The sequence below is a fragment of the Globicephala melas genome, chromosome 9 (assembly GCF_963455315.2).
Source record: "Globicephala melas chromosome 9, mGloMel1.2, whole genome shotgun sequence".
Classification (NCBI taxonomy): Eukaryota; Metazoa; Chordata; class Mammalia; order Artiodactyla; family Delphinidae; genus Globicephala; species Globicephala melas.
The window spans coordinates 95,121,237-95,140,516 of record NC_083322.1 but is presented as its reverse complement, the minus strand read 5'-3'; the positions used below and the strand labels follow the sequence as shown (position 1 = coordinate 95,140,516).

The 19,280-nt window shown below is 41.9% G+C and overlaps 1 protein-coding gene across 8 annotated transcripts in view; it reads right to left on the bottom strand.

The window, feature by feature from the left end:
- The window catches only part of HECW1 (HECT, C2 and WW domain containing E3 ubiquitin protein ligase 1), a 479,149-nt gene that overhangs the window by 242,278 nt on the left and 217,591 nt on the right, over positions 1–19,280 (bottom strand). For all 8 annotated transcript variants that reach the window (XM_060304845.1, XM_060304844.1, XM_060304842.1 and 5 more), the window contains 2 exons: positions 14,559–14,883; positions 4,348–4,455 (listed from right to left, as the gene is read on the bottom strand). In XM_060304845.1, the coding sequence (XP_060160828.1) occupies positions 4,348–4,455; positions 14,559–14,883 (433 nt within the window). The remainder of the gene's footprint in view (positions 1–4,347; positions 4,456–14,558; positions 14,884–19,280) is intronic.

Here is a 19,280-nt window from a genome sequence, read left to right as displayed (position 1 = left end):
CTCTATTGTTCCTGCTAGCAATGGGGAGTGACAATGAACAGGGAGCTACACGTAACAGGTCTGGGCCAGAGATCAAAATAAAGATACCTTCCAGGCAGAATCAATACCTCGCTGCAAGGCAAGCCCTGATTCTGAAGGACTTCTTTCTTCTTTAACTTCGATTGGAGTGTAGTTGATTTACAATGTTGTGTTAGTTTCTGCTGTACAGCAAAGTGAATCAGTTATACATGTACATATATCCACTCTTTTTTAGATTCTTTTCCCATATAGGCCATTACAGAGTATTGAGTAGAGTTCCCTGTGCCTTACAGTAGGTCCTTATTAGTTATCTATTTCATAGGTAGTAGTGTGTAGATGTCAGTCCCAATGTCCCAATTTATCCTTCCCCCCACCCACTTACCCCCTGGTAACCATAAGTTTGTTTGGGGAGCACATAGTCAACAAAGACTGTGGTAGCTCCTGAAGGCTTCAGACTGGCCCGCTGAGCCCAACTGCACACATTAGAATATAACATTTGAGTTACTATAACAATAAAACATTGTAAGATTTTGTCAGGATAGGTAAAGCTAAAATTTCACGAGTTCTTTCTTTTGTCAGTGTTAAAATTTGCATCTTTACAGCTCTCATATTACAGCAATTATTACCATAGTCAAATAGCCAAGTGCCCTCTAGGGCGAAATTATGCAGGGACCATAGGAAACGAGTCAGGAGTTATTTTCTTCTGTATTTTATCATGTTTGCAACTCCTTGGAGAATACAGAAAGTATTTGTTTTGAATGTTTCTAATTTGGGGGTACTTTCAAAATCTGATTTAATCAGACCTTTAAAATATCATATAAATCAATAGCAATTACCTAATTCTAAACTGAATCATAACTCTGAAAGAAATGTGCGATTAGAACAGATCCCAGACAATCAGTGATATACCTCTACTTTCATAAAAGGAAGTAATAAAAGGTAAACATAAAGAGAAAAATGGAAAAACCAAAACAAAACCTCATTTATTATTTTAACTCCCACTTGGAATGACCTCCTGTTGTACTTCAAGATTTAATGTTCAAAGTTGATAAAGTTATTTTTATTTTAAGAACGTCTAATTTACCAATTAGATTAATGTGTTTATTGCTACCTAGAGACCGTGAAGAGCTTATTTGTGATTCGTAACAAAACTTCTCTAACCTTTCCGGATAATGGCCTGAATTCTGCATTTTTATACTATAGCAAGAGGACCTCTGATGCTTTGATTTGCATACACTTTGATAGTTACGTTAGAACATTCTGTACATCCAGTCTCTTCCTGTTCCTTAATTTGGCACTTGTTCTATCAAACAGGTTTGAAAATGCAAATTATTTCACATTAAAAATATAAATTTTTATAGCATATTATATAGAGTTTTAATGCATTCAGACTCCTATAATTCATTATTGTTTTAATTTATCTGATTTTTTTGTGTGCCCTGAGTCCACAGTCCAATCATTTGCAAACTCAATTAAGCTTTGTCTCAATGAATTTTTACTTTTTGACAAATCGTTACATTTGTACAGAAATACATTCTTAGTATATTATTCATTCATTTGATACATTTGCAAAATGGAAATTCATCCATTTTCTGAAAGCACTGAGGTATCGCTAGTCTAAGAGGTATATTTGGAGTGGGATTGTCTCCAGTTTGCACTTGAAAACATGTCAGTTTTCTAAAGTGCTGAACTTTTAGTTTAGTTTTTTTTTTTTTTTTTTTTTTTTTGCGGTACGCGGGCCTCTCACTGCTGTGGCCTCTCCCGTTGCGGAGCACAGGCTCCGGACGCGCAGGCTCAGCGGCCATGGCTCACGGGCCCAGCCGCTCCGCGGCATGTGGGATCTTCCCGGACCGGGGCACGGACCCGCGTCCCCTGCATCTGCAGGCGGACTCTCAACCACCGCGCCGCCAGGGAAGCCCCTTTTAGTTATTTTGAATATGACTTGGCAAACTATCTGTTTATTCTAGGACGTTGGAACTTCACCAACTTTGAATACACTTTCACTCAATTATGACAACATTTTATGTATTTTACAGAGCTGATTTTACATTATAATACCTGTCTAATGATATTTAAAGTGTGTCTTCATACTGCTCATGAAGACAATTATGTTAAATGGTTTGTTATTTGAGCTGAATGTACAGGAAATGCTCTAAATGTCCCAGAAATCTTGGAGAACTGCCTTGAAAGGAATGGTACTAGTGCTAGATTAATTTACACACAAATCCCACTTTTTCACACTGGCTCATGCAGAATGAAGACAGAGTCATGAGGTTTCATATTATCCTTAATATTTATTTCCTTGACTCTAAAAAGATAAAAGAAACACCTTCAAGGTGTGTTTATGCCTGCACATTTTGAGCTGATACTGTATTATGACCCTGAATTATGTCTATTTCTCATTTAGTTAAAACCCAAAAGAACAAAATGGGTATGTAGTAAGGAAGGACTCTTCCACTGAACTTCCAGTGTAGACTGGGGCATACAGTCAACAATTATATCTAATATTCATTGCTACTGCAAGTTTTCACCTCTTTTGTTCTTACTGGCATTTGGGAAGTCATATTAGGTACCACTAGCTGGAGCCCATCTCTTTATCCCCACATCAAGCCTGGCCATGTTCTTTATGATAAATGATGCCATTTGTGGGATAGCGAAAGATGCTGGCATGACTAGGGCAAAGGAGGGCCTGCTGGGGAGGATGGAGAAGTAGGGTTGAGGGATGTGGTGGGTTTTGTTGGGGTTTAGCAGCTGGGCAGAGAGGTTTCAGCTGATGTAGCATGAAAGCGCAGCCATGAGGCTTGGGGGCACATGGTAGCAGGATTGCGTTCAAGACATTTTGTCTGGGATCAGCATGCAGGATGGATTAGAGTGCAGAAGAGCGGGGGAGGTAAGTATTAAGGAAAAGGAACTCTCTTGCTGGGAGTTTCATCATGCTTAACGCAAAGTCAAGGTCAGAAAGCACATAACGCAAAGTCTTGTCCCCTCTACATCTGATAGTATCAAACCTCCTGACTGTCTACTCATTCTGCATGTGCCAATGCAAAAAGAGGGGCATTTGTGTCATTTCCCAGGGCAGAGACACCATAAGTAGAGGACAGACACTGAGGCTTTCATCTCCAATCTCTATTCTTTGGAGTACAGGAGGTCTTATAAAATGTTTATTAAGTGAATGAAAATGAGAGTTTTCATCTGGAAAAAAATGGAAGCAAAACATTCTAGAGGATAGTTTTCGTGAACTACAAGTCAAATGATAATAGACAACTTTAGGGGGACTTCCCTGGTGGTCCAGTGGTTAAGAATCCGCCTTCCAATGCAGGGGACGCGGGTTCAAGCCCTGGTCAGATCCCACATGCCACGGGGCAACTAAGCCCGCGCGCTCTACAGCCTGTGCGTCACATCTAAGGAGCCCACGTGCCGCAACTACTACTAAGCCTGCGTGCTCTGGAACCCGCGCACCACAACTAGAGAGAAGCCTGCGTGCTGCCACAAAAGATCCCGCGATCCACAACTAAAGACCCGATGCAGCCAAATAAATAAACAAATAAATAAAATATTTTTTTAAAAATAGACAACTTTAGGTTCCTGGCCATGTGTCATCTCCTCTGAGCACCAGGCAGCTGGAACAATAGACTATTCCATTTCCTTTCAGAAGTGTTATGCTGAATGAATACCTGCTATGAACCAGAAAATGCATGAAGGGATTTGTGCACTTAGCACTCTCCAGTACCCATGTGGGAGGGGAAAGGGTACATTATAGGTAGTCCGTGCATTCCTTTGGGTGGCAAATATGAGGCCCATGTAGATATTTCCTCATGCACCAGTATGGGACCTATGAAAAATTCCTTCCATAACTGCAAAATGACTTATTTTCAAAGAGAGTGGAAAATTTTAGAAAATATAAAATAAGATACATGATGATGAGTTTATACATCCAGAAATGTCAGTAGATCAGGAATGAAGGAGACAGATTGGTGATAGTAATGTATCGTTCCCATCCCGAGGAATTCCCCAACACACTGGGGAACAAGAAGCCTTGAAGAACTGGGTTAAGCAAAGCCCAAACTGGACAGCAGGATACAGAAGGGGCAACCTTCACAAAGTTGGAAAGCGCCTGGAGGAGCCAGGGAGAGAACGTTAAGGGCCACGGGCTGGTGTGGGTGGCTGCTACCCAACTGCTCTACAGCTCACTACTCACTGTCTTTTAAGCACCTCATTCAATCCACATCTTTCACATATGGCACATTTCTAAGTGAGGCAATGCAGCACAAGAGCAAAGCAGTTGAATTCCGCTTCATCCCGAGCAACAGGAATGGGAAAGGTACTCACGCTCCACAAAGTAAGAGCTGGCGTCAATCTTCCAGATGATCTGGCCCCGATGAGAACCAGTGACTCCACGGTTCTTATAGTCCAGAAAGTTTTCCGACAAGACCTCATCTATATTCCCAGGAAAGAAAGAAAGCAGAGTAGAGAAACACATCAGCTAACAGCAGATTTAGAAAAAAAAATAATAAAAGAGCAAAGATATTAATGCCACCTCCAGCTCAACAGAAGAAAAAGCACCTGGAATCATAGAATCAGGGAATTCTAATTTTAGAATTTTAATGCAGGAATCTCTTCCCCTCTCCTCAACACTCCTGGCAAGTGATCATCTAGCTGGTTCTTGAACACCTCCAGAGACAGAAAAAATTGCTGCTACAGCAGTTCATTTCACTTTTTCTTCTTTATTTGCCTGTGCCGTGCAGCATGCGGGATCTTAGTTCCCCAACCAGGGATCGAACCCAAGCCCCCTGCAGTGGAAGCTCAGGAGTCTTAACTGCTGGACCGCCAGGCAGTTCCCTCATTTCACTTTTGAAAAACTCTTACACGTGGGGAGTCTCAGTGTGAAAATCTCCCTCCCAAAGCTTTCATTAACTGGTCCCTATTTGGGTGTGAGAATGAGGCATAAAGAAAACATCCAACTGTACTTTCTATCTGGGGCCCTGTTCGCATGGGCTCCGTCCTATATGATCTCTTCTCCAGTGTGGACACCCATCAACATCCAACACTTGGGGACCATCCATGAATTTATCCATCCATCCTTCATGCAGCCATGTCTGTTCATTCAACAGACACTTATCGAGATCCAACCATCTGCCAGGCTGGGAAGGTGCAGGGGCCACGGTGTTGGGCAAAACCTTTCTGAACTAAAACCACAAACAACTGAGGACACAGACTTTAAACACTAAGTAAAGAAATAAGTGCATTATTACAACTTGTAAGAGGGGAGAGGAAGGAAAAGAATGGACTGCTCTGACAAGAAGCTACAAGTAGGAAGGCCAACAGGGGGTCAGGGGAGAGCTGAGGGATGAGAAGGCGCTGCCAGGGTGGGGATGGAGGGTGGGTGGGTGTGTGAAGGGTGGAGCAAGGCCCCCATGGGGTGTCCAAGGCCCGAGGGGGGCAGAGCCTACCCTGTGCGAGCACTGAGAGGAGCTGCGGGGGGCGGGGACGGTGCTCCTCCCATCTCCTGCCCTTCCTCTGCTTGTTACATTGCAACCCATCAACATCCTTCTTCAAGCTGGTGCCCAGAGAACAAGGCAGCATCCTTAGAGAGGACAGATCTGTGAAGCCCGAGCCGACTGCCTCCCCCTTGGTTCCAGACCTCATGTTCTCAGTGCAGGCGAAGACAGGGATATGAATTTTACCTTAATCTTCGATGGGGCCCTTGCAGTACCCACTTCACCCAGAAAGGAACCATCTGAGCTAAATGGATCTGAAGCTGTGAGACAACCATGTTCTGAGAGTCCAAATCCACTGCGCTGGTTGGGGGGAAAGCCAGAACTCAGGACCTCCCGAGGGGAGGCCCAGAGCCCCAGCTCTGCAGAGAGGGGCTAGGTCATGGTTGCCCTCTTTGCAGCTGAAATATTCTGAGGTTCACTTCCTGCAGCTGGATGGATTTGGAAAACAGAGGAGGAGGTGAAAGAGGGCAGAGCTTATAGCGAAAGGACCCAGCTCCAAGGACCTTTGCGCCATTTACCAATACTGTCATTTCTACAGCTGCAGGCCCTCATCTGCGAGATGGGGGGTGGTAATAACTGGGACCTCATGGGGGTGGGGGGCATGGATTACGTGAGATGACTGGTAAGCGTGCTTGTGACCTGCTAAGTCAATTGCACATTTTTGGCTGCCTCTTCTTTGGCCGAGATGATCAGACAGACTAACACCGTCTCTGCCTCATTAACAGCAGGAACTGTTTGTATCCCTTGGAAAATCACTTGTTTGCAAAATTCGTCTGTCTTTATAATCACAGTGTGTGCTCACAGCCCTGTTTGGGCTGCTAAGATGATTGCATAATACGTCTTTTACAGTAATTGCCTCATTTCTGCAAAAAAAGGCATAATGTTTTCCTAGCTCCCTAGGTCTTCAGTACCCAGATAGAAATTTGCCTCATTATGGCAATTCTCCAAGGAGAGGTATTTTCCTGAATTTATCCACTCTGATCACCAGAATATTCACTTTAATAGTCATGATCAGGTATCCATATAGAGTAACACCTAGAAAGGGGGTGTTCATTCATGCACTAGGTAAATGTGTATTGAGTATTTATACTCCACTCTAGCTAGTATGCTAAACCCTGGGGATATACTGCTGAACAAGACAGGGCCTATGTTCTCAGGAAGTTCTGAATAGATTTGAGGATTTATTCCAGAAAACAGGCAATTTCATTAGAAGATAGTGGGTATAAGAATGGGTTAAATATCAAGGAACCACAAGGGCACAAATGAAAAAAGGATGGGCGTGAGTAAGTGGGAGGAATCAGAAAAAATCCAAAGAGAATGGCAAAGTAACACACATTTTAAAGACAACAAGATACATTTCGCTGTACAGGTTTAAACACGTTTTCAGAGACTGCCAGTTGGTCCTAATGAGTATCCCATTCCCTTATTATAACAGTAACACTTCATAACAAATATCATGCAAGAAAATAGAAGAGTCGGTATTCTTGCCTGGACCATCTGTGCTGAGAAGTCAGCTCCCTCCCCCAAGGCATGTATTACCAACTGTTAGAAGTTACTAATCTTTGCTTGGGAATCCAAGTGTATTGTCAGGGTCAGATGCAGGAAAACAGAATCAGACCAGATATTTTATGCACTAAGGGATTTTATGTAGAGAATTAGGTGCTAGACAAATGGACGCTAGGCACAGCCTCAGCAACTGCCTCTCCACCCACAAAGAGAGTGACCAGCTAGTGGCAAGCTGAGTAGGCTCCTGCCACTACCACCGGGCTGCCTGTTCACAGCCAGGAAGCGAGTGAGGGGACGCTAGGATGCCGTGATAGAAAAGCTTAATTTCTGAGAGCCATGCTTGTGGCAACCACAGGCTAAACATCAGGAGGAACCACCCAGCTCACTTCCGCCTTCCCAAACTTGCACAGGTGCGTCTAAATGAAGGGACCAAATTTGCATCTGGAACATGGCTGCACAGGAGACTGAGAGACGTAATTTTCAGGGACCAGAGTCTACACTAGAGGAAGGCACTGGAGGAGAGAAGAGAACTGGGATGGATGATGGGGACCAAGGCTTGCTCTCCATCACACTGAGGAATGGCAGCCCCCTGGCTCCCTACTGCGAGGTTCCCTTTTCTGCATCCTTTGTCATGGTACAAATTTTTGTAGGAGCAATGTTTGTGTGGTTACAGGGATATCTACAGCCACCTTGAGAGAAGTAGTTAGGGTACCATTACTAGCTATGGGATCTTAGGCATTATACTTAATCCCTTTGTGTCTTTGCTTCCTCACCACAAAATGGGGATAATATTAATCCCAACCTCAAAGTCTGTTGTGAGCAATATATGAACTAATACAGGTAATGGTCTCAGAACAGTGTTAAACATCTAATAAGCAGCTATTTATATTTATAGTATGGGCTAAAAATACGGCCCTCTTTGGCAAAGCTCCATGATACTGTGCAAAACCACTAGTAACCTGAAACATTAGCTTAGGCCAGTACTATTTAAATTTTTCGCATTACTCATTCTGTACAGAACATATAGAGATGTATTAAGTTTCTCAAAAAAAGACTGCATTTGCTAGATGATACTTTTTTCTTCCAGTATGAAGAATCCTACCTCCTGCTCCACAGTTTACAATAGAGAAAAGATCTTTGCAAAATTTTGAGTCACAAAGTTCTAGTGAAGCTTGCAGAAACAAGCACATCTAAGAAACCAGGAGTATTTATCTTGCTTTGTCTTCAAAATGAAAACTAGAGCTGTGCTTCCTACACTTTAATCTACAATAGAAGAGTATACAACAAAGACTATTGCTGTTGAGAACAGAATGGGCAAGTGAGCACAGAAGCAATTAAAGGAAGAGTTGATCCACTACCTAAGCCCAACAGAAAAAATACAACATTGCTTCCATTTCGCAGAGGAACTTGTGCCTTCTGATAACCAATCTCAGAAGAATCTCCAAGGATTCTCCCACTATCTCTAGACTATGGATTTACCAAATAGCAGGCCAGGAGATCTGGGGACAATCTACTTGCCTTTCAAAGGCAAGTACAAAGCCAAGGATGTAGAATCTCTATTCTCTTGTACTAGGAAGGGAATCTAAGGATAAATGGCAGGGGAGGTCCTACATATCAGTGCCACTCTGTTTTCTGTTGCTTTTCCCTCAGATTGTTTATTTGAACACAAGTATTCTCACTGGTTGTGCCATAATTAGGAAGCACAGCTTCAGCTCTTCTATATTCTAATAGAGTGTCTGATGTACAAGAAAATCTTCAGTTCTTCAAGAATTGATGTCCATAAGGAAGCATTCTGGGAGTTTCTGTGTGAAGGTATCTAGCCAGAGAGAAAATTTTAGCTTTCATCCTAAATCATTACATTTTAAGGCTCAGCCTATTAAATGCTTCTTAAGGGCAAGGGTTGGGTTTCTATTCTATAACTTCCCATAACTCCTAATGTGTGGTTTTCCACAGTGGAACACCTGACAGGCAAATATTGGGAAATAAGAAAGTGTTTCTTGCTCATGAAGGTATAGGAAATGCTGGGTTACACCAAGTAAAGTGTGCTGCTTACTCCAAGCTTCTCAAACCTTTAATATATATTGTGAGTCTCTAAAGTGGGGCATTGTAGGCAGATTTTTCCATCCTTATTTAACCATAGAACTATTTCCCCATGGAGTGATAACTCAAATCCACTGAAACTAATGTGTAGGATATGAGTGCTATTCATGTGGCTATTATATTCATGCCTTCATCCATCATTGCACTATCCTACTATAGTGTATGAGTTTTGGTGAAAAATGGATTAGGAAGCCAGAGATCTGATTGAGAAACACTTCTAGAAAAAAAGTTCAAAAATATACAAGAAAGACTAAGGGATATTGAGGATAAAAGGAAAAGTGTCCATATCTGGAAAATCAAAGTCCTGGAAGACCAAAGGAACATGAAACTACACTGGATGAACTACCAGTCTGTTGGAAAAAGAGATATTGATGAGATTAAAAAAATAAATGGGGGTGAATATGGTGGTCTAGACAGGGCTTCTCAACCTTGGCACTGTTGATATATTGGGCTGGATAACTGTTATCTTTGTTGTGGTGGAGCTGTCCTGTGCATTATAGGCTGTTTGGTGGCATCTCTGGCTTCTACCTTGCAGATGCCAGAAACACCTCCTACAATGTGACATCCAAAAATGTCTTCAGATATTACCAAATGTCCACTGGGAGGCAAAATTACCCTTGATTGAGACCCACTGGACTATGATTAAAAGCAGTCCATAAGAACAATAAAAAATGTATAACTTTGAAATCAACAGATCTAATGGAAAGCAGAAAAGAAGAATCAAAGAAACAAAAAGAAAACACAGTAAATAAAGAATCTAAAGAAAGATGGCAAAAATAAGTCCTAATAGAACAGTAAGTATAAGAAATATAAATGTGCTATTCTAGCCAATTAAAAGTCAGAGACACCCAGATCAGAATAAAAAAGCACACACAAAGAGCTACACTTAAAAAAAGATAAAGGTTGAAAATAAAGAAAAGACAGATCAAGTAAATATGAAGCAGAAGAAAACAGAGAGACTAGCAGCCTTAAATAGTTAAAAAAAAACAAAACAACATTCAAGGCAAAGAATAGCACAAGGGGCACTGGCAGATCTATAATAATAACTTGTAAGAAACTGTAGAGGAAAAAGATGTAAATATCATGAACATTCATGCACTTAGTAATCAGCATCAAATCTGCAAAGTATAAAACTTACAGAAGCAAAGGTAGAAATAGATGAACCAATTAAAACAAAATTTTTGGCTAGTGATTTTGAGACACTCTATTCAAAAAATGGAAGAGACAGAAAATTAGAATATACAATTTATGTGATTGAACTGAAATACACACACACACATGAGAGAGAGGGAGAGAGAGAGAGGATCCTTGCTTTGTGAGTTACCCTATGAACTGAAACTTGTACATATCCGAATTGTGTCCTGTTTTGCATGGTTCTATGGGAACTGTTACCACTGTATATTTATATAACATAAAAATATTTATATATAAATATTATATACACGTATATTAAACCTTTGTATATATTGATATCTATGTATAAGATATCTATATCTCTCTATATATAAGATATTCTCTATCTCTAGATAGGTGACAGATAGATAGATAGGTAGAGTGAACCTTATTCACAACAAAAATACACTTTATGATCATACATGGAATATTTATAAACATTGAACAGGGATAGGTCACAGAAGTCTCAAAAAATTAAAAAAATAATCAGTTTGATACAGACCATAATCTCTAACCTCACACAGATAAGGCAACCAAAAGGTATGGAAGAGAATATATGTCCTCAGGCACCAGTCTATGGAGATCCCTCAAAGATGCCATTTTAGGAAATTTTAAATCTTAATTTTGCTCTGAGTTATCATCTCTTGATTTGTTGAAATTTAAATGCATGAATGTACTCTAGCTTCATTATGATTTAAATTACTGAGCAAATTCTAGCATGGTATAGGGATAGCATGGTATAGCATGGTATAATAATGATATGATTTATTAAAATGCTAAATTTATCAGAAGGCTAGTTTTGTGAATTATGAGCATATTATGCCCACTTTACCAATTCAATTATATTTTCATAATTTTAATTGCATACTTACTTCATGTTTCAGCAGTTTTAATAAGGGCTCCTTCCAACAGAGTCAAAGGAATGGCTATTAAAAAAAATTGATCATCCTAAAGAGGGTTTTAAGATATTAAAATCTTTAAAATACTGGAACGTAAAATGAAGAGGTGAAAATACTTGAATAGATCTGCTCTAATTAATTTAGCATTCTTATGGTTAGAGGTCTTGTGTTCTTCAAGTTATGTATCCTAACCCAGTTATACAATACTGTTCCCTCAGTGTGCTGAATCTTTAACACTAAGTATAGGACTCACAAATAATTAGCTTTTACTTGTCAAAGTCAAGTAGGCATCACTGAATGAATAATTGCAAAACTATTTCCTAGGAATACTGATGACTAGCGAATCTGCCACGAAGTACTTGTTTTTGACCAAATCACAAGCTTCTGCCTGTTTACTGACAATTAAGATCTCTTTCCAGGTCCCTGTGGGTTTGGTAAGAAGCTTTTGTCTATAACATACAACTGAAACAACTGAGCACACGTCTAAGGGCCATGGTTAGGCTGAATGAAGCCTGGGAATTAGGGTAATTTGCCATAATGCATCCAGAGACTAGAGCTACCTGACAAGTTAAATCAAGACGTATTTATTGATCAACAGGCAGTAAACGCACAGTATCTCGTCAATTCCATTCAATGATCCTGAGCAAGTTATTTCTCTATTTTGAAGATAAGGAGGCTGACGTTCTGATGACTACCTGGCTGAGGCCACACATCCAGCCAGTGGCAGAGTATGATTCTAAGCCAGGTCAAGCTGTCACTGAAACCCCAGGATCTTTCCCCTTTCTGTGTCACTAGGGGAGAGAAAACTTCATCACGCTCCTCCAGTTCAGGAACCACTCCATAAATGAGGGCAACCAAATGCAATCTCGCTGTGAAAGTAATGGTAATACTTTTATTGTCCCATTGCTGGGTTCCTGGCTGAAGACAGCACTGGTGACTCGGTGACAGTGTCAGTGAGCAGGGCCACACATCCCCTTCCAAATCCAGATATCTCACTCACTATGGCTGGAGAAAAGTCACGTTTGTCCGGAGAGCTCTGGAGGGCAGAGCTGAAAGCATCACAAACCTGGCCTCATGGGGACATTTAGGTTGCCCACTGATGTGGAATGGCCCATACGTGATATTGCACCCAAATGTGCCAAGATGTCCTCATGGTCATTGTGGGGTCTGCCGCCAGGGTAGGCAGCTGTGTGGCATTGGGAACCACTGACTTGGCATTTCCTCAATTGTAAAATGACAGATTAAATGAAATCACAGAGCTCTATGATTTGCTCTTTGGCAAGGCACGGCAAATCTGGAAGGTGAGTTACTAAGGACCCACCAATGATGAACTTTTAAGATTCACGGAGAATTCTGGATTTGGAAGTTGCTTTTGAAACGCTATTCTGCCGAAAGTGTTGGCATTTTGCATTAAATCACTTCACAGTTATATATGTGCAGCTACTGTGAGAAGAATAAACTGTCAAATTGAGATTCTCAGAGGATGAACTGTGTTTACTTCTGTCTCAGTCAAAATGTCATGTTAACACCAGATCTTGTTCATTCATGGAGCTTCCGGACACTTCATCCCGCCGACCATCCCTTCCTTCCTCAGACACCCTCTCTCTCGTCTTCTGTGACGTGGTCCCCTGATTCTCATCCTACCTCTCCATCACGCCCCCATCTCCTTTTTGAGTTCCTCTTCTGCCTCTCTCTCTAATAGGGACCTTCTGGTGCTTTCTTTCTACACCCAATCCACGAGTGAATTCGTCTGCTCTCAGGGCCAATTATCCCAGATCTACACCGCAGCCTGGATCTAGGGCTGAGCTCCAGATCCATCCATCCCTTCCCCATGGATGAAGGTATCCACCTTTCCCCCTGCCACGCTCTACTCCAGCTGTTCCTTGACTTGAGAGATGCATGCCACTGACACCACTGCAGGAAGGTACAGCTGTGAAGAGCTGCTTCAAAACTAGATCTGGGGCCAAAAATCTAATTGCCTAAGGCGCTGAACAAGTAACCATCAGCATTAAAGTAGGGACAGGTGGCAAGGAGTCAAAAGGGGGAAGTTAATGCTTGACTCTAGCCCACTAGAGCCACAGGAATTATGGGATCAGTCAGCCAAACGGAGAGCTTTTGCACAAGAAGCCAGAAAGGTGGATTTCAGCGAGAAACCTCTACTTTTTGAAATACTGACAACGAACCAAATTTAAAACAATATGGACTAAACAGAATGTGCTTGGTGGTCTGTCCTTTTGCAGGTTCTGTTTGAGATTCATGGTACTCAAACACTGATTCCAGAACTATTTTTAAAGCCAAGTAAATTTTACCTGTTTGGAAGTCCAATTTAGTTGAGTAACCACTATTTGTGTAACAATTTCAAAAATTATGTTTTTCCATCTTTACAGTAGTGTGTGTATTGCAAATACACTAACCAAACTGATCGCAAAACCTTCAAAAGACCCAAAAAAATTTCCCTGACAGCTAGTTAGTCAGACAAGAGCCCCCGAATTTTATCATAAAGATGATCCGGGTTGTAAAATACTCATAACAATCCTTTGGTGTCTTTGATAGTCCATGATGCTAAATCTGGCATTGTGTGTCTGAATGTGCAAATGTTTCGTTGTGCAGACTGAATGCAGAAGGCCTGGCCTCTGTTGAACTTGAACCGTCCCCTCACCCCACCAACAATTACAACCCTCACCTGTGGATTTACCAGCGTGAATGTGTCCCTTTTCACCACATCTGATTCCACCATGGAAAATAGGTGAAATCCATTTTCATGTCAATTTCTCTTCATAATTTCAAATTTGTGAGATTTATTTTCTCCAGTCACTCTCCTTTCAGCCAGCACAGCTATTCCTTAGCCTGTGGTGTGCCTGCTCTCGCTGGCTGTATCATCCATTATGTTTTTGGAATACAAAGCAGTAAGAATCTTGAAAGAGCAGGTGAAAAGAGGTCTACGATCATGTTGAAAACTTAAGTGAAATGACCCCACATACATGTGCATACCTTGGTGTTGCTTTGGTCTTACAGACACATGGATTTGAAAACAAGCTTCTCATATTAACTTACTCATAAGCAGAAGAGCTTCTATAGTTGCAAATGGTAATGACATTTGCGTTCAGCCACACCTCGCCCTGCTATCTCATGATTCTTTTCCATTGAATAGAGCTGGCAGGTGAAGCCTCATGTGCGGTCCTCTGTGTGTTAATGTGGTGTATAACACATTTCATGGTGAATGGTGCGTTTTCATGAAATGATCGAGTTTGCTGAAATAGTAAGGCATCCGTTAAAGTGAATTATGAATTAATGTATTTGTTGGATACCCAAACCACACTGCTAAGACCATTATTTCCGTGGCACTAAGTGCTGTTCTACTCACCGATGAGGTACATGCCAATCCAGTCCCCAGCATCCACTTCCTCCTTTATGTCCCAGTGGATCACCAGGTCCTGCGAGTGCCCTATGTTGTAGTAGGAGCTGCTGACCATGAGTGTGGAGCGGCTGTCTGAGGTGACCAGGTCGGTGTCGCTGGTGGAGCGGGGGATGGTGACAGCGCCATGGGGGCCGGTCCTAATGGCCATGCTGTGGAACTGGCCCGGGTTGTAGCTGTGGCGGAGGGGCTCCTTGCACCGGCGTCGGTTCTGGGAGTTTCTGGATGGAGATGCCATGGCGGCCAGGCCTAAGAACCTGTTCTGGTACAGATTCTGTCGGGGTAAACAGACAGTCAGCAGGGGCGGGAGATGCCGGCTACACCGTCAGTCACTGTTTTCACAGGGAAGGGAGGATGGGCTGGGGGAAGCCAGCTGGGACAGAGCAGCCCTTTCAGGAAGATTTGAAATAGACATAGAGCATCTTCCTCGGGGCCAATGCTGTAGCTGTGGTTCATGCCGGGAAGGCAAGAACTAAATGCACACTCACCAAGGGGCCGTGCGTTTGCGCTCTGCTGGGGTCCCAGCCTCCTCTAGCCTGCTTAGCACCAGAAGGCCAGGAAAGTCTGCAGAATGGCCCTGGAGGTATGACTGCCCCCAAACGAAGTGTCATCTCTTGAGTTCTCCAGCATAAATTCAACTGGATCCAATTTTACCCTTCTTTAGGGTAAATGATGGTTATTAGCATTGCACATTTTAGTGATCCCTACAGCATTCAAGACCCTACACACAGCTCAGAATTAGAGGCGGCCCCTGCTGGGTGAGGCAGTCACTTTTTCTCCATTTACAGCTTTTTCACTCTATAGAATGTCTCTGGACCACCTGAAATTCCTATAAGGATCTCAGATATCCCAGTAATATTCAGACCGTTTTCACTAAAACCCAATCTCAGAGGACCATGTCTCCCTCTGAGCCAATGTTATTGTAGAAAACATTGCTTCTGTGGAGAAAAAAAAATGCATGTTTTTTATCATTTACCACATGGAGCACTTAAAACTAGCTGAGCTGATGCAGAGCAATGACCCGGTTGTTCTGGAGGCAGAGAGCTTTGAAAACATGGGGAAAGGGGCATCCTATGGAATTAGAACAAGGGATTCTTTTTTTTTTTTTTTTTTGCAGTACACGGGCCTCTCATTGTTGTGGCCTCTCCCGTTGCGGAGCACAGGCTCCGGATGCACAGGCTCAGCGGCCATGGCTCACGGGCCCAGCCGCTCCACGGCATGTGGGACCTTCCCGGACCGGGGCACGAACCCGTGTCCCCTGCATCGGCAGGCGGACTCTCAACCACTGCGCCACCAGGGAAGTCCTAGAACAAGGGATTCTTTTGTGAAACAAGCAAGGGTGATTTTGACTTCATCAAAGTATACTACAATTGGGATTTAAATGTACAATTTGGGGGCTCCTGGCTATAAAAGTACAAGCTGTTGTACAAAAATAAAACTTTTGTTTTCAAGAAGAGAAGATTAAGGCCTTAAAATGTGTTGAATCATGCAGTTTAGGTCCCAGAGACTGTAACTTATTATACACATCAATCAAATGCAAGTTATTGACTTTTTGTTTACCAGCCACAAGGACCAGACCCCAGCACCAGTCTACTCTTCAGATTATATAAGTCTATTTAGCAGTAATTTAGGCCTATACTTGTTCCATCTTCCAAGACCAGGGCATTTGTAAAGAGTCTGTTAACCTGATTAAGCACAGCGTTGGTATTTGGAGTCTTGGGCCTTAATGGCCATATGGCGGGCCTATTCATTCATTATCTGAGTCTTTTGTTAGGAATTTTTCTAGCCCCACTGGTGGTTACCATGGAATTACTATTGGTGGAAAAGCCAGACTTCAGAAAGCATCTCATCACACTATTGGTACCATATGTCCTATGTTTTAAGCAAAAAAAAAAAAAAAAGCTAGTCACTGCAACAGTATGAAAATAGATGGACCACAGTGTTTCCTGGAAACCAGTCCACCTCTCAGGAAGACAGGCACAGCCTTGAGCCCAGGAAACATGGACAGTCCAGCCACCTGACAGGCACCCTGCCTTTTCAGGGCATCTCCAAGAGGATCCCAGTAACCTCATCATCCTCCAGGGTGCTTTGTTCAGAGACCTTTGTAAAACCTCCAAAACAAGGAGGGCTGTTGCTAGAGCATAACCTTTCTTCGGTTCACGTGTACTTTATGTGCACTAGTAGTAACTTACAGTATTATCATGGAGATTAAAAATGACTACTTGGGGTTAAATGAGATAATCAAGTATATCTTATGAGTTAGACCAAACTATGGGCAAATCTGGAGCAGCACCTCCCAGTTTCCAAGCTGTGTATCCCTGGACAACTTACTTGATCTCTCTAGTTCTCTATTTCCTCATCTGTAAAGGGGCTGCTATCAGAATTTAATGAGATAATGCAAGCCAAGCTCTTACTATAGTAAGTGCTCAATAAATAAATAAAATAAAAATAATAATAATAAATAATAATAATATTATTATTAAAAATAATAATAATAAAAATCTACTAAAATATTCAATACTACTGAAACAGAGGTCCCGGGCAGTCAGCCAGGCTCCCGCAATGGCCAAGGGTCCCCTCATGTTGTCCCCAGAGACTCACACTTGAAGTCATTCAACAGCAAACCTACAAATCATTCGTAGTCATGACCCTCCAGGTTTCCTCTTACAAAACTGAAGTTGCAAACATTGAACAGGCTGGCATGTTTGGAAAGGTGTCCTATCTACCAATTTTTTGATAAATCTTCCTTTTGCTTTTTGGGGAAATAAACCTCCTTTTATTTGTCAGGTTACTACCTGAGTGGGATATTTTTGCATTCATGTTGAGGCTGAGAGATTTTTATCCATGTCGTGTCAGTCAGGGCCTCAAAAAAGACTACAGAGTGCTTTTCTTTTGTTGAAGACACTTCTGCTGTGGTATTATTATTAGAATTCCGTGGAAACCAGACACTGTCAAATTACACCAGTGAACACTGTCTACATGGTGGGAACAAAAGCACAGAAGGAAACATGAGTCAGGGAAGACATTTGTCAATAATTTACTAGACTGGAATAATGATATTTGCCTGGTATTGGAAGGGCAGCCTCAACGCTGCTCCCCTCACCCCACCCCAGCTTTGCCCACATCCTCCCCACTCATACTTGCAGGCAGGATTTATATTCTGCTTTGAGGTTATGCTCCAGCACCAGCCCTGCTATAACCTCTCCTTACATCCTTTCCCATTCCCAAGAGAGCGGGGCTTTGTGCTCCATTATCCCACAGGAATCCCATTGCCCTGCAAGGATTCTCATTGCATTATTGCTAGTTGACCTGTCTGTGTTCTGCCCTAAACCATGAAGACCCTGAGGCCAGTGTTTCCTGCTGGAACGGCAGGACATCTGGCACACACAGAGAAAAGCGCTAAAAACTTTAATTCATAGAATTTATTTTATTCAATTATGTCCCTTCTTGTTCCAGAAAGGGCTTAAGATGACTAATACAAATAGATAAGATACAGAACGATGTGATAAGTTAGTAGTAGATGGTGCAGAGGTGAAAAAAATAGACAAAAAGTTACCTAGGAAGAAGGCTAACGTCAAACTTTAAGCTGTCATGTCCTAAACAGGTGTTACTGTCAAAGGCTCAAAATAGCTGCTTCTGGAATGCAGCAGGCGGATAGTTGGTTCCCAATGCGTGGTTCCTTTGTGGCCATGTTTCCCCCAGGTCTTCACACGTGTTTAGTTTACACTATAGACTCATCCGGCTGGAAGAAGCAATTTAATCATTCTCCCTTCACATCTGAACTGTGGAAGATAGATGAGCATCTGTCCTGTTTTTAAATAGCCCTGGACAAAAGACCACTCTCTTCCTAGACAGTGATTCCAATGTTTTACAACCTCACAATTCTTCTTCATCTCTCAGGCAAATCCTGTCTGACAGAGATCTCCCTTCTTTCTCCAGGCTCTCCCACTTGACGGATGGTGAGGAAGTTAACTGGATCACTAAAGTTTTCCCAGTGTTTCCTCCATCCCATCAAGTAATTCAAATATCCTTTATCTTCTCTTACATTGGTGATAGGTAATAGACATGGATAAGAAAACCACAAGAATATTGGTAACAGTTTCAGTAACATTATAATTTTCTAATTATTGGTTGTAATCAAGGTCACCTAGTTATGGGCTATGCTGGGCATAGATTTTAATTGACCCTTGAAAAAGTAGGTCCAGTGAGTGAGCCAACGTGTGAGCCGCTGGAAACAATCTGATCACACTGTGTTCTGCTCAGTAGGAAGTGAGATTCCATGTACTGGTTTGTTTCCTATTTGTCTCCGAGGATCCAACAATGATGTTTTGTTTACTTGTTTTGCTTTCTGATTTAAATAACTTGTAATTGTGGAGATGTTTTGAATTAAGTGATATGTTCTTTGATTATTTTTTAAATCTTGGAATAGGCCTGTGTGTTTAATCTGTTTAGTATGCATTATAGTATATTAGCAAAGACAAAACCTTCCAGAAGGAGACAGAATCTTAAAAGCAAAAAAACCCATCACTTCTAGGGAAGGAACAGTTGCTATGTATATCCCTTTTTTTTTTTTTTTTTTGTTAATTTGAGGAACAACATAGGGTGACAAAAGATTCGGCTATGTCAATTTCTAACTGACAGAGTCATTAATAGCTTTTCTGTTTTGGAATA